The sequence below is a fragment of the Hippoglossus stenolepis genome, chromosome 12 (genome assembly GCF_022539355.2).
Source record: "Hippoglossus stenolepis isolate QCI-W04-F060 chromosome 12, HSTE1.2, whole genome shotgun sequence".
Lineage (NCBI taxonomy): Eukaryota > Metazoa > Chordata > Actinopteri > Pleuronectiformes > Pleuronectidae > Hippoglossus > Hippoglossus stenolepis.
In genome coordinates, this window is record NC_061494.1 from 7,088,772 (window position 1) to 7,103,678 (window position 14,907).

Below are 14,907 nucleotides of genomic sequence, written 5' to 3' on the forward strand. Positions count from 1 at the left end.
CAATGAGCAGAAAGCTGTGGTTACTAATAGCACAGAAGGAGGGATTTCTTATGCAGCATATCGGTGAATCTAGTTTTGTGATGAGCTCTCTTAGCTGGAGATGCTGGAATGTTAGGTGACTGGGTACCTTTCCGGACTGAGTGGTAGTGGTAAAATGCTGGGTGCTAACCTACAGAGGGACCTCTAATCACGTGCCAGGTGTCGGAGTCCTCAGCCCACCTGCATGCAGCGACACGCTCGCAGCACTCCCCTGTCTGCCGGCAACACGCCGTCCTCGGAATGAATAAACAGACTTGCCGCTAAATGCTCCTGCTATCGCTCCTTCAAGTGCTTTCTTTCTCTTCTGTCTGCTCATCTCGCAGTTTCTTCCTGCTCCACCAATTATTCTGACTTTTGGCTTTGCTTCGATGCAAGCTACTTTCTGCTCCTCTCCTCTCCTCATGCCTTTCTCGCTTTACTCTCCACCCTTTTCTCTATCCACTTGACTTGCAGTTATCTGTCAAATTCCACCCCGGCAGCTACTGTGCCTAAATCAATCAGAGTTGACTAGCTTTCGTCTTATCTGCACCCTTGGTGATTGATTTTCCTCGTTAGGTATAATTTGATGCTCTATCCCATCTCTTCCAGAGCAAATTAAATTGTAGTCGAGTCCAATGCACTGGTGGGAGCGGGCATGTGCGCATAGGAGGAGAAGGAGAGAAAGAGAAAGTGAGAGACAGGATGGCAGAGCAAGCGTCAAGTGAAAAAGTGTTTGAGTTGCGTGTGTGTGTTGGGGAGTGTGACGGTGTGTCACCACATTAGGTTGATAGATCCAGCTAATGGGAAGTGACATACTGTTGTACACCGTTGCTGACGGTCCTCACACACACACACACACACACACACACACACACACACACACACACACACACACACACACACACACACACACACAGCTGCCATGTAAGCAGTTTCATCCTGAGGTTCTTTTTAGCTGCTGCATTTATAGACAAGATGATTGTGAACCTACAGACAAAAACATCCCAACAACTAACATGTAGCAGTCTGAGTTGACTTTGTTTAAAGATCAAATTAAGAGTGAAAAGTGTCTTGTGTCACACCCAGCTGTTTGCCTCTGTACCTCCTTAGTCACAAACATCCCGTTGTTAATTCATGCAAAACTACCCTAATTTGTATTTAGGCTGATCAATTAAATATTAATCTGATGCACTGAAATAACAGCTGTATACTACCTTATACTGTATTTCACCATCAACTATATCAAAACGTCATTGCTCAAAACTATTACTTTTATCTTAAAGATTGATAGAATATAAATCAAAGTTTAACATGAGAATATGACTCCTGATATATAATACGATCCGCAATAGAGAAGATGTATAACTGCTGGAGTTGTGGGAACTTCGAAGACTTTGATTTAAAGAGTGCAGTCTTCCCTCAAATTGTCTTTGTCGGACAATGGACACAGGCTGCAGAGAGCACCTTAATCAGAAGTTTAATTTAATTTACATTACTTAAAGAAATAAGATATTTAATAAAATAATAAGGGTATTAATGTTAATTACAGACATGGTGGTGGGTACTGGTTTGAGGTTTAAGCACTGGATAAAAATGAGAAGCTACAGGCTGAATATTTTGTGAATCTTTATGTTCTCATAACCTCTGCATTTATATTCACAACCAAAATTAATTAATTTCCACTTTTATATGCAGTGAAGTGAATCTGGTACAGAGGAGCAAAGCTGCAACACTAGCAGGCTGAGGGGGACAAAACACAGAATACATAATGCTCTTATTCAGATATGGCTGCAGTTCAACTATGCTGTATCTGATGTTGATCAGATACAGCATAGTTGAACTGCAGCCATATCTGAATAAGAGCATTATCCTGTCGAGAAATGTTGTGACTGCTGTTAACTGTGACTTCCATCATGTGAGCGACTCACCTCATCCTTATCTTCGGCCTGGATGAAGAGGGGCAGGGCGAAGCCGACCTGGGCCAACTCAGTGATGCGGACTCGATACTCGGAGCTGTTGAACTTTGGGGCATTGTCATTCTTGTCAATTAGCAGAATGGTGAAGGTGGTCATCACTGTTGCATCTGATGGACTGCGATCTTCTTTCAACTCTGTGGCCTTATAGTGAGCAAGGGACGGGGAGCGGCAATCGTAGAGGGAGAGAGATTGAGAGAGAGAGAGAGAGAGAGAGAGAGAGAGAGAGAGAGAGAGAGAGAGACATGAGATGCATTTGATTGCACTGAAATTGTCATTTTGGATGGAGGTGGTCACCAAGCAATCTCAGCCAGGTATTTACAGCTGTTCATTTATTGGATCAATAGGTGGAAAGACGGACTCAAAGCAATCATAGAAATAGGCTCAAAGTGACGCCAAAAAAGGGGGCGAGAAAATGTACATCCACACATGCACACGCACACACAATGAGATTTAGGAGAAAGGAGTCGCATTTAGAAGACACAATCGCACACACACACACACACATTCGGTCTCTGGCTGCCAGAGTATCAAAGATGTAAGGGGTGTAAAATGAAAGAATGAGACAGAGGTAGGACTGGGCAGGTGTGGTCCCTTTTATTGATAGAGTGGTGTCACAAGCAGTAAGAGAAGAGGCAGCTACAACATGCCTCTGCCTGGGTAATCAAGGAAGTTTAGCCTCTCCCGTCCCGATTCCACTGAATCATTTGACCGCGACCTCCATACGCTCAGCACTATCTAAGCTGCCTGAAGTTGAGAAATTTGTTGTATTACTATGGCACACCGCAATCAATAGCAGCACCACCTAAGAAAGCACAAGTAGAGAGAGGCAGAGAAAATGTAGAGGAAAAAAGAAAAATCCATATCTTATAAATACATTTTTGGGCGACATTTTTTCGTTTTCAGCACTTTCACTTATTCTACCTTTTTTCTATGTAATTATTGATTTCAATTAAGAAGATAGAGTGAGGCTGGGATATGTAAGGCAGAATCTCTTTTGTATTAAACCTCAGAGCCAGCTGTATCTCAGCACGCTTTCATAAAAATGTCATGCAACCTGCTTTTTATTAGCAATAATAGGAATGAGGAAACACATGAGTGCTAGTGAGGCCATTAGCTGCTCTTTAAGGCCATTTATTGTCCAGTGCAGGTGCAAAAGATTTGACGAGACAAGCCATCAAAATCCATGTAACATTACAGTTACACAGCAAAAGGTGCTCATTTGATCGCAGATCCTTCCACTTTCATTTCACGCACCCTCTCACACCTGGTGGGAGCCACTCGGTGTGCGACACTGAAAGAGAAGAAATGACGGCAAAAGAGAAAGTGGCAGAGTGGACAAGGTGGGAAGATCTGTGGGTGGGGAGAGATTGAGGGTGAGAGCCCAGGACTGACATGCTAAAAAGCCAAGTGAGATAGATGTTAGGCTCAGTGGAGGGACAGAGGGATTTGGAGACTGCACCTGCTCCAGACAGACAAAAAGAAAGAACCAGAGGGAAGAACAAAGGAGCCCTAAGCAATGAAGAGCACTGTAAATCCTTTTCCTTTATCTTGTCCTCCTCCGCTCCCTCTGTCCTCCCTGGCTGCTGACAGTTAACTGAACACAGGCCTCTAAATGGGACATTATCATAGAATCAGAAACACAAATGCCTTCACTGAGAAGCCCAGTTAACATACTAAACTGGAACATATTTGTGTGAAGGCATATTGACACAACATCTATAGACACATACTAGTATTTAATCAGTGTTGTACTGACCTTGAAATCTTTCTTAATTGGAACAGTGTGTATCGTCAAAGACTTTTATGTGATATGTTTAGTACAAGCAAGGGCAAAGTATTGCATTTAGCAGGTCCTTTGAGGCAGAAAGTGCATTGATTTAATACACTATCATATCAAAGCTCTCTCTTGATCCACTGGCGAAACAGATTTTCGATTGCTTGTCTGGGTTGTGACAGTCCCTCCACCCCCACCTCACATTCAGAGGCTCACCTTGACAGTGAGAGTGAATCCTGCTGAGTAGAGTGGGTTTTCTCTGTCCAGCTGGCCGTTCACTGTCAGAGAGCCGCTGATGTAGTCCAGGGCAAAAACGCTGTTGGTGTTCCCTGAATGGATAGATGGAGAGAGAGAGAGAAACAGAGATAAGAAAGTCAGAGGGACAAAAGAAACTGGCGTGGTGGATAATTCAGCACAACCTCTGGGATGCAGCGAGGTGCGGCTGGAGAGGAAGGCGGTGGATGAGCAATGTGCATGTCTCTGTTTCATGCAATATGGATTGGGCTTTTGCTGTGCTTTCTTTTGTCTCTCTACCTGCCTTAGGCTGACCCACCACCTCCAACCTGTCCACACTCACCTTCCACTGCTTCCACTTCTTCATCAGCTACCTCCTCCCACTCAACTTCTTTAGGGGATGTTAGGGTCAGAGTCACTGTTTATTCACATCCACTGAACATATGTTGTATTGTATAAGTGTTAATTCCAGTTCAGTTCAAGATGACACTCTCAGTGATTATGAGTATGATACAAATCCCAAGAACAACATACACATCAGTTCATAACTCTGTGAAGCTTTTGAGGACCAGTAGGGCTTTTGAGCAAAGTTTTATGTGTTTTATGAATAGACACTTGTTTGTATTGTGTATATGTGTAAGCACACAGACAGCACAAAACTCCTTTTTAACTTCTGCTGATGGTTTATGTTATTCTGCTATAATATTGTGCAAAATTTGACTAAAAATAGCGCATGCTAATATTGCAATAAAGGCAATGAAGAAGACAATTGTTAAAAAGAAACAAAAGCTTTTTTCAGACTTGAACTCATGTCAATTGGGTCCGGACATTCTCCGGAGTTTGCCTTTTCACACATGAACAACGCAGTAGGAGACGCCCTTCTCAGACGCGTTCACAACACCACAAATCTCAGCAGCGTTCATGTGAGGGGTGGTGCAGCAGGCAGAGGCAGGATGTAATGTTTAAGATATTTGTACTGTTTTTTCTTTTTTTCATATGTAATTTGTTTTGAAGGGTCATCAACACACCACTCGCTGGTGGTGAATCCTGCAGAGGATCTCCTGTTGTGTTCTCAAATGGGCTCATTCTGACATCCTCCTGAGTTTTTACAAGTGGGAGGAGAAACTCAAATTATGAAACAGTGTATATACAAAAGAAGTGCATTTTCCTTTGTAATATCTGAGTAATAATAAGTAGATAAAAGCCAGAGGTATTTTAGGGAGATGGATATATGTCATGTATCTATCTATCAAGCTCTTCTCCTGTGGAGTCATCTCCCAGTTTCTGTTCAAAAAGCAGACCCCCCCTCTACATTTTAGAGTCAGCCTAACACCTTCCTTTTTGATTAAGCTTATAGTTAGGAGCTTGTCTTTCCTCCTCTTCCTCTTCATCCCTTTAATGTCTCATAAATACATATTACTCTCTCTTTTGGTAGTTTTTTGTAGTTTCTCTTGCCGAGGGTTAAGGGCAGAGGATGTAACATCTTGTTAAGCCCTATGAGTCAAATTTTATTTAATGATTAGGGGTTATACAAATCAATGATTTGATTGATTGAGAATCAATAACTAATCTCTTTAAAATTCAGTTGATAAAACAGCCTCATTAAACCCTAAATTCAGATTCTTGCAACCATGTGTTTAAAACTCAAGACAATGCGAGTGCATACAAGACTGACTGCTGTGTTGCCAGACTGCACATTTCTCCTGCACTACATCGCTTCACATGGGCTGATGGATTGCATTAACTTTGCTATAGTCTGTGCACTTCTTCAAAGACGAGCATTTCAAATTATAAACGCTGCACTGTTCTCATTAACAAGTTTAAGTGTGCCTGATGTTCTCTATTCACTTTAATTATACAGGTTAAAATATTAGACTGAGACCCACTTGAGTCCTAAACTCATATACATTTCTAATTCCCCCACTTCCTTTTCAAATTACTGTCCTACTTGTTAACTTTCTCACCTCTCCTCCACTCTTCTTTGACACGCTCTCTCTCCCGCTCTCTTTTAGGCATCATGTGGCAGTTGCCTGCTAATTACACCCAGCAGATGGAGACAACTAACGAAAACACACCCAACTGCCATTTTCATTCCTATTCCTGGTCTGTGCCACATGTGTTGCCTGAGACCTGAAGCGGCCGCTGTGCAATCTTCTGACAGTATAGCAGTTCATGCATTTTAACACTATCAAAGCAATCTGCTCAGTGAAAGGCAAACAATGGAGCAGACAGGACTGAATGAGAAGACTCCTGATATTCAAGTCCACCTGAAAGCTCTGCTCTGACCAGCTGAGAGCATTACAACTGGTGTATGATAAAAAGGATAATGTCAGGATGAAAAAGAGAAAACATGCCTATTGAAGTCATTCAATGTCTAGATAAAAATAGATTGAAGAAAAAATATACACACAATACACCACAAGCACCTAGTTGACTGATTGATTGAAGAGACCGGGAGTGTTGTGTTTTTAAGATAAAGTAAGAACCACACTGTAGTAGACATGCCAGGAAATGGAAGTCTTGTAATAAATATAGAGAATGGATATCATTTAAAAAAAACACATGCTGTTGTCCACACTTGTCCACTGCAAAATAAATGATTTAACTTAATTTACTTTTGTGGCTTTTTAAATTAATTTACCACTGATGCTTTGTCTGCCAAGTATTTTTTATTGCTGTCTATCTATAAGCATTTAGTTAAATCACAACAGGTTTAGAAAGAAATGATATAAATGTTAATAACATAAATCATAAATTTGGCTGAAAAAATGAACATTTTTAGGCTTTGGTTCAATCTTGTCATTTAGAGATTATTAAAGATGCACAGAGTAGAAACATCAGTTACAGGTCGAGGTGTTATTTAATTTAGTATCTGACAAAACGGAGCTTTCAACGCTAAGCTAATTTATTTTTGAGGACTACATCCACCGACGTCCTATTATCAACTAATCAGCTTTTTGTTTCTGACATAAAACTATCATGCGTCTCTCTCTGAAATGCTCAAAAGCAACCACTATTTTTCAGATCGTAAATGCAACTTTTTGAAATAGGCAAGTCAGACGTTATTCACATTATTTGGTTTCCTCTACTGTGATTATTGTCTTTATCACTGATATGGATTTGTAACTGTCTGCACATACAATCTCTTTTTACGACATGAGATAGTAAAGACTGACTTAAGTATGACCTTAAATATGTTAAAATATTTTTTTCCTGCATGTAGTCACTTATCAGTGCATGTCACAATATTAAAAATATTGCTTTTTTTCAAAGTGGGCCAATTAGGAATCACTCTCTTTCTGAGAGTCTATAGTATTAGCTGAGGTCTTGACTCCAGAGAAACATGGTCAGATGATAGGTCTTCAGTGCACAGCGGCTAGGGTCAACAGATTAACCCTTGCTTGTATTCCATACTCGCTGCTCTGTTATGCCCACTACCACAGCCTGGAATAGATAGGAGGCAACAACAGAACAAAGAGCACAGAGGGGGGGGAAGGAGGAGAGGAGGCAGGCCGGCAGAGAGAGTCGAGACCTTGGGTAATTAGACTAGATTGAGTCCAAAAGGTGGAAAGAGGGGAAGGGGGCAAGAATGTTACTGCTACTGCTGATATGTCAATTACATTATCTATTCAATTGAGCGAATTAATGAATGAATTCATCAAGGCATTAATTAATGCAGTAGAACATACAAGGGATATTCCCCATTTTGTCCTATGTTCTAAAATGGGATAGTGTTCAGGTTAAAAAGGGGCTTGGAGGTAATGATGTCTGATCTACTGAGCAGGCAACACATGGCTTTCATAGTACTGCCATACAAGCCAGTAAATAATTTACCATTAGCCTCAGCGTACCCTCAACTTCGGCCTGTATCGTTGATTACAAGGCCAAAACACTTAATGACGCTAAGGTGCACAACGGAAGTTATGACCCTAACATCCACTGGTGGCCGCTAACACCTTCTAACATCTAATGGCAGATGGTAACTTAAATTGTGCAGAAGAATTTCAAACATACAAGGGATATTCACCATCTAGTCCTATATTCTAAAATTACTTATAATCTCAACATCATAAAACGTAAAAACATAATTATAATACAGACATGTTGGCACAGACACTCCAAGAAACAAGAAGATGATTAATAGCATTACATGTTCTCTTGGAATATGATGGCACTTGGTAATCACTGCATTAACCTTAATGTAACTGCTAGGGTCAAGTTGTTTATTAGGTATCATCTGTGTCATCATAAGATTGAACATGGGGGGGAAAAAAGCCATTTTGTGTCATGCACCAATGAAAATAAGCTGACACAGCGTTCATTGCAACATTCCTCTTTTCTCCTCTGATTGGAGGGCCAGGCATGAGGTTGTTGTTGATAATGATTGGTTGTGGTGGGGGGTAATGTGCATCAGGGACTCTGACCCACTCCGTGTGGGCATCATGCCTCTAAATTGGTTTGTCAGCTTCAGTGGCCTGACTAGAATGCCAATCTATCCAACAGCCGCTCCTTACCCGGACAACTTGGTGCTCACCTGGCCAAGCAACGACTGACATGTGTACACACACACAGACACACACAGACACACACTGTCCCGTCTTTCAACATACATGTGCAACAGCAGATTGTTGGTTTAACGCATCCGTTAAAGAGGCTTTCCACTGACCGACCTACCCACCTTAGCTGTGTGTCGCGTTTTACCAGAGAGACTGACTGAAATTACACAGAGTGACTCACAGGTCCCACTGAGAGAAGAAATATAATCATATTCTAATTGCTGATAGAGAGTGTTCTCCAGTGATCTGCCAGGACACTGCGATTAGACCCCAAGGGTGGGAAAATTGCTACAGACACACACACACCAAATAGATATACAATCTCTATGATATTTGTGTCGGTGTTAAGGTGTCAATAGACAGATATTTCAATTCTGAAATTGCAAAGTGTGTGTGTGGGTGGGTGTGAGTGTCAGAGGGCAAGTGGTGCTAACTGGCAGAGTTTGATACTATGATGTGAGACTCCAGGGGGATTAGCCATGCTCTCATATTACCGACAGTATTGGACTGGAAAATGAGAAACCGTGTCATGATTCTGTCTACTGCAGGTTGCACACACACACACACACACACACACACACACACACACACACACACACACACACACACACACACACACACACACACACACACACACACACACACACATTCAGAAAATATTGTGGCGCAAGGAAAGATAATAAATAATCCATATAATTTGCCACTTTGAATAACCTCACTATTACCAAAGCTTATAGAAAACACGTCTATTGACAAACACATTCATTCTTCCGTCATGAACAATGAAGTGAAAGCACATTTACCGTGAGAAGCTTCCTCATTGAGATTCTCTCTTCTTTCAAAGAGCAAAACAGTGAATGCAAACACAGAGAAGGAAAATAGAGTGGCGAGAAATGAGAGAGAATACTAAGCCTGTTCTGTCGGGCAATCCCGACAGAACAGGAGAAACTAGGAAATTGAGCTGGTGAAGTCAATCGAACATGCAACAAGTTGATGACAATGACTTTTCTCCGAGCAATGAGCTTTTGAGGACAGCTGAAGAAGGAGTTCTCCAAGTGTAATCACCATGACTAAGCTCGTGACAACTGTTTTCTCTAGTTTGTGACAACGCCAAGGGGGCGCTGGAACATTCTTGTAATGTGATATGGCATCCAGCCAGTGCTCAGAGTCTTGGGGCTAAGATTTCGTGTACTTTGATAAATGTACACAAATTAGTGTCACTTTTAAGGATCACGCCTACAGGCAAATCATGTTGATGATGAGGGTTAAGTTATTGTCAGCAAACTTCTCTCACTCTCTCTAAATCTAAATGAAAAGCTTTTCACACACACTGTGCACGTGCTCATCTGTGCACTGACACACACCCTTCAGTGTGTGACAGCTACCAGGGCATATGCTTGTGTTTTTGTGTGTGTGATGCAGAGTGATAATGGCCCTGTGGGCGTCTTGCTATTGGCAGACGAGCTGCATTTCATGAATACTCAATGAACTACTTTCATCAGAAGTTTTTTTTTCAAAAAAAAGAAGAGGTTCAAGGACAAATATTCCAAGACAATGTATGACAGATGAAAGCAACTTTTTCGCCCAGGTACCAAACAGCTTGATGCAGCTAGTTAGATACGTTTCCACTGTTTTTGAGGAGCCCCGTTGCCTCAGCTTTGACTAGCAGCTGCTCCTGCTGCATCTAGAACAGCTCCTGTTGATCCCCCCCATATTTCTGTTGAGCTTGGAATGGAGAAGTGTTTCATGGCTACATCTACCTTGTGACAAATGATGTTTGAGTTTTTAAAGCAAGGAGCGTCGCACAGGATCCATGAAACATTTTTCAGAAGAAGAAGTCGACTTTTTCTTTAAAGACTGTGGTGATGATGATGCAAACTGCATAAACTTAAAATACGCTGACCCCAAATATATAGGTTCAGTGAGAACCCAGCATTAACAGAAGGCTGAGTTATGAAACAAATGATATTAATGTAATAGTGAAGGAGAAATTAACTTTTCCTCTAACTTTCAGACTAATTTATCTTATCTCTGTTACTACTGGGACTTGAGTAAAAAACATCAAGCATGTCAGAGAGGATGTCGGAAGATTTTAGAAAATTTGTTGTTTTAGTTGAGTCTGTTTGTATGCGTGGGAAATGAGTTACTTAATGCTCATCTGATTCCGAGTACATAGATGTGTCAATTTGTGTGTATGTGTGGGTATGTCGAGAAAGAGAGAGAGAGTGCATCAGGAGGGGCTGAGTGATTCAATGCCCAACCTGCAGCTCTATTATGGAATAATAAAGTTTTACCTGAAAAACTCATTATGTGATGATCAGTGTTGACATTGTGGCCACAATCTGAGAAGCTTCAAAATACGCTTAATTCATTGTGAAACTGTGGCAGGTAAGAAACATCAGCTGAGTATACCGTCCGTAATATGTGTCCCAGACCACCTCCACCTGGTCTGAGCGATCAGATCTCAAGACACTTTGAGGACAAATGTGTAGAGCTGACAGATTTTGATTGGATCCCTCAGGATAGATGCAACTGCCATACCTCTACCTGCAACTAAACATGCAATGATGAGCAGGGAAATTATTTAAGGTTTATACTTTTGGCCACAAACATGCATCTTACAATCTCTTATCGCTGAGTAACAGGCCACTTGTTACAGCTCTTAAACTGTAGTACAGATCTGAGAGCTGCCTCTGTTGATCACTGATTCTCTACCTGGTCACAGACAAAAATATCGATCGACCATCTTCATGTCTCGAGCAAAACAATCAAACTTAGAGCTATTGATTGCATTGATTACAAGCTTTGATCTGTGGGCTCAAGATGTCTTACGGTCTTATCTCTTTTCACAAACACACCAATTAGCCACAACATAAAAGCCGGTTGTAGTGTTGTGGCTGATCAGTGTATGTGTGAGAATTCGTGTCTCTGAAAGTAGACTAGCGTACTTGGGATTTCTCTTCTATCTGATATTTTTCTTGCAATTTGTTAGATGATACAAAATCTGTTTTAGTACACTCTGTACACACAGCAGCTGGCTGGAAGACAGCAGCTGAGGAAATAGAGTTTGACATCTGGAAATGTGCTTGTTCAGAAGCAGATAGCTATAACGATAACATTTCTCAAAGGCAGCAGCACCCCCTTTATTCCACAAATAAACAGAAATAGAGGAGGACCTCCTCTTACCTGTAGATAACATTGATAATATATATATGCTGGGAATGTAATGTTGCTATAAATAAGTGTTTTCAAAAGGACATCAAACAATGAGACCAAGAGTAGAATGGAGGTTTTATTTTCTAACAGCGGTGTCTGTGTGTTGTGAAGAAAATCATGTGATCTCCGCTGTAGAGTTAATTTGACACTTCCTGCCTCTGTCTGCTGCACCCGGCTGCTCCACCTCTTGACTGAATAATGCAGAGGATTCGTTGCTGTTGAGAACGCGTCTGTGCAGAAAACCTCCCGCTGTGTTGTGCATGTGGGAAAGGCAAACCCTGGGTAAACTCCGTTGCCAATTCTCAAGATTTTACCCGAAGGTCATGTGTGAAGACCGCTTGAGTATATAGTATGAAGCATTAAGTGCATGTGACCATGTGGGGCATTGGCTGACTGAAGAAGCCATGATTCGTTTGGATTAATCAGATTCAAAAGAGGATATAAAAGATCAAATAGAGGAATACTACTGACTCTTATAGAGTAAGTCTTATACAGTAAATCATAGTCCGTGAGGCCTGGACACAACAGCTATACACTCGACCAGCATTTGGATTGTGATCACTGTGCCGCAGAATGAATCTGCTTTCTCTGAGAGATTACATAGCAACAAGCCCCCGAGAGCCTCGGACCGTCTAATTGAAAACCAGGAGAAATCCCAGCGACGTGGCAGTCACAATAAGAGTTCCCCATAGAATAACAGGTGTGAGCCTTGTCCATATTACGGCGTACCCGCTGAAACGAGTTAGGCAGTCGCAGCGTGGAATCAGAGCATCAGGGTGCAGCAGTACTGAAGGATAGAGATATGTTTGGAGAGGCAGACGAGGGGAAATAATCGCCTTTACTACTTATCGGTCTATCCAGGCAGGAAATGACGGGGCCCTACCTGTCTGACCTGTATGCAGGGAGGAGGGCCACTGGAGTTGTCTGTCTCACTCTGTGGCAGTGGCGGTCAGGGTGTTCACATGCTACCCCAGACAAAGGCCATGGAAGTCAGTGGCTGCCTGTGGCTACACTGTCTGTGTCTATGCCGTTGTAATATGTGCTCTCAATCCGCAGCCTCTGACAAACTTCATTCCACTGCAGGATTTTGGAGTAAATACAACTGAAAAATCAAGTTATCATCTTTTATCAATTTAGACAATTATTCTGCTCGAGTTGATGCAAATTAAAATCCAATGCAGGCTGATTCTTTGCTGCAGTTTTTTTTTCAACACTGAGGCGATGCAATGAGTAAAGAAGAATCATCTAAAAGGGGAGAAAAGGACAGAGATGGAAAAGGGCTTAAGATGGGATTAGTTGTGCTTCCAAGTGACAAAAGAGATAGAAACAAGCACACACTGATAAACAAGAGGCTGACATGAACGGCTTGGAGGATGTCCTTTTATTCAGTAAGAAGCTGGACTGAGTTTCCTTCCGCTTGTCCTTACACTATTACTCCAGCACAGTAGAGAGGCCACAAACTTTAAACAACGGCTTAACTCTTATCCTGATGGACAGTAATACTCTTGGACAAGACTTGTTGGCCTCTAACTCCGCGATACAATCTCAGATAGACAAGCTCCTTTTACAAAGGTAAAGGTGACCGGAAAGAAGCTATTTTCATGTTTCTGAAGAAATATATTAGTTTTTTTCCCGTTTTTCTTTTACCTGTTTCCAATGCGGGCTCCATCTCTGTGTGAATTGGAGGAAATCCATCCAGATATGTGTGCAGGCAGACATCCTCATGTGAGTGTGTTTTGTGTGGACATTGTGCCAGACTGAGTCCACCTGGGCTTTGTGTCAGTCAGTCCCTGAGGTTGTTAGTAGCAGTGAGACTGTCTTCCTTGGTTGTGCTCGGGAATGGGTTTGAGTGAATAATGGCTAGTGTTTTAGGATCGTTTGTTGCTGGAGCTGTTGGCCAAAAGCTGTGTAATGCTTGTGCAAGGCCCTGTACATGTGAATACAAGCTCATCACACTGAAATTGGTTTTGTCTGGAAAAACACTCAAAGCTAGGGTTGGTAATCCGGAAAAAACTAGCAAGAGCAGGCTACACTTTGGAAGTATCCAACTGATACATCCCACCCCCATCGGCCCTCTCATCAAAGCTACACCTCCAAAACACCTGAACGTGCACTGCCTGACAACTGCTGGAAGCCGACTGACTCCGTAACTTCTGACTCTCATCTCTGCCTCAGCTGTACACACCTCGCCGACTTGTGAGGACTCTGGTCATGCACGTGCAGGGTCCATGCAGGCAGTCAGGGCGGTTAGTGACAGACAGGTCATTTCATTTCATTCTGTCTGAATTAAATGACTTCTCTTGTTTACAGTCCTGTGATGGCCACAGACACTGGCTTTTTATTGTTGGTAATCAGGATGTGAAGAGCATTTCAACAAAGGAGATACAAAGTGTTTCAAAAACAACTTACCAACCCTACCATTGACTTTTATATTCTATTTGCCTATTGTAAAAAAATGTCTCCCTTACTATCAGGTGATTTTATTGTTCTAAAACATTTGAGGACTGGGGCCACGATGCAGATCACGATGGTGTAAGACTGTCACAGTAAAAGGTCATTTATTATTCTCGACAGCGACTGGAGTCATAGCAACCAGTGAAACAAGACTGAGCAAGCAGATATTTGATTCCCTCGCCATATGGTTACTGCTAAAAAGAGATACCTGAACACCTGGCAAGTTATTCTGCTATCCTCCTCCCTGCATTTCTTAATGAGCCAATTTCCAACATGAGCCAAAAACTATTTTACTTTTTTCAAACAGGAATATTTTGAACAACTGTAAAAACCATCACCTGATATAATGTTGGCAGTGGCCAAATTCGACTCACTAAATACAATTGAATGGTGATAATTCGAAGATCCCATTTCTGTCACACAGGCCATGTGGAGATTCAGATCGGGGACAGTGCATTTTGATTTCATAAGATTTTTCATATTTGGCTGAATACTTGCAGCACCAGGAGAAAAACTAGGTAACAGCAATTATCATCAGGGTATCGATAACTTGTATGTGATCAGTGAGGATTTGTCACTGACTCTTCACAATCTCTTAGACCCATGATTTCATTTCAGTCCAGCAAGCCTCTCAGCAATCCAAGGCAACATGATTACTGCTGTATTAAAGAAGAAGAAA

The 14,907-nt window shown here is 41.8% G+C and overlaps 1 protein-coding gene across 1 annotated transcript in view; it reads right to left on the reverse strand.

The window, feature by feature from the left end:
- Positions 1-14,907, reverse strand: part of cdh23 (cadherin-related 23) — a 158,673-nt gene that overhangs the window by 70,942 nt on the left and 72,824 nt on the right. Inside the window, exons 10-11 of the mRNA XM_047342361.1 lie at positions 3,985-4,097; positions 1,947-2,135 (exon numbers count right to left, since the gene is read on the reverse strand). Coding sequence (XP_047198317.1) covers positions 1,947-2,135; positions 3,985-4,097 — 302 coding nt within the window. The remainder of the gene's footprint in view (positions 1-1,946; positions 2,136-3,984; positions 4,098-14,907) is intronic.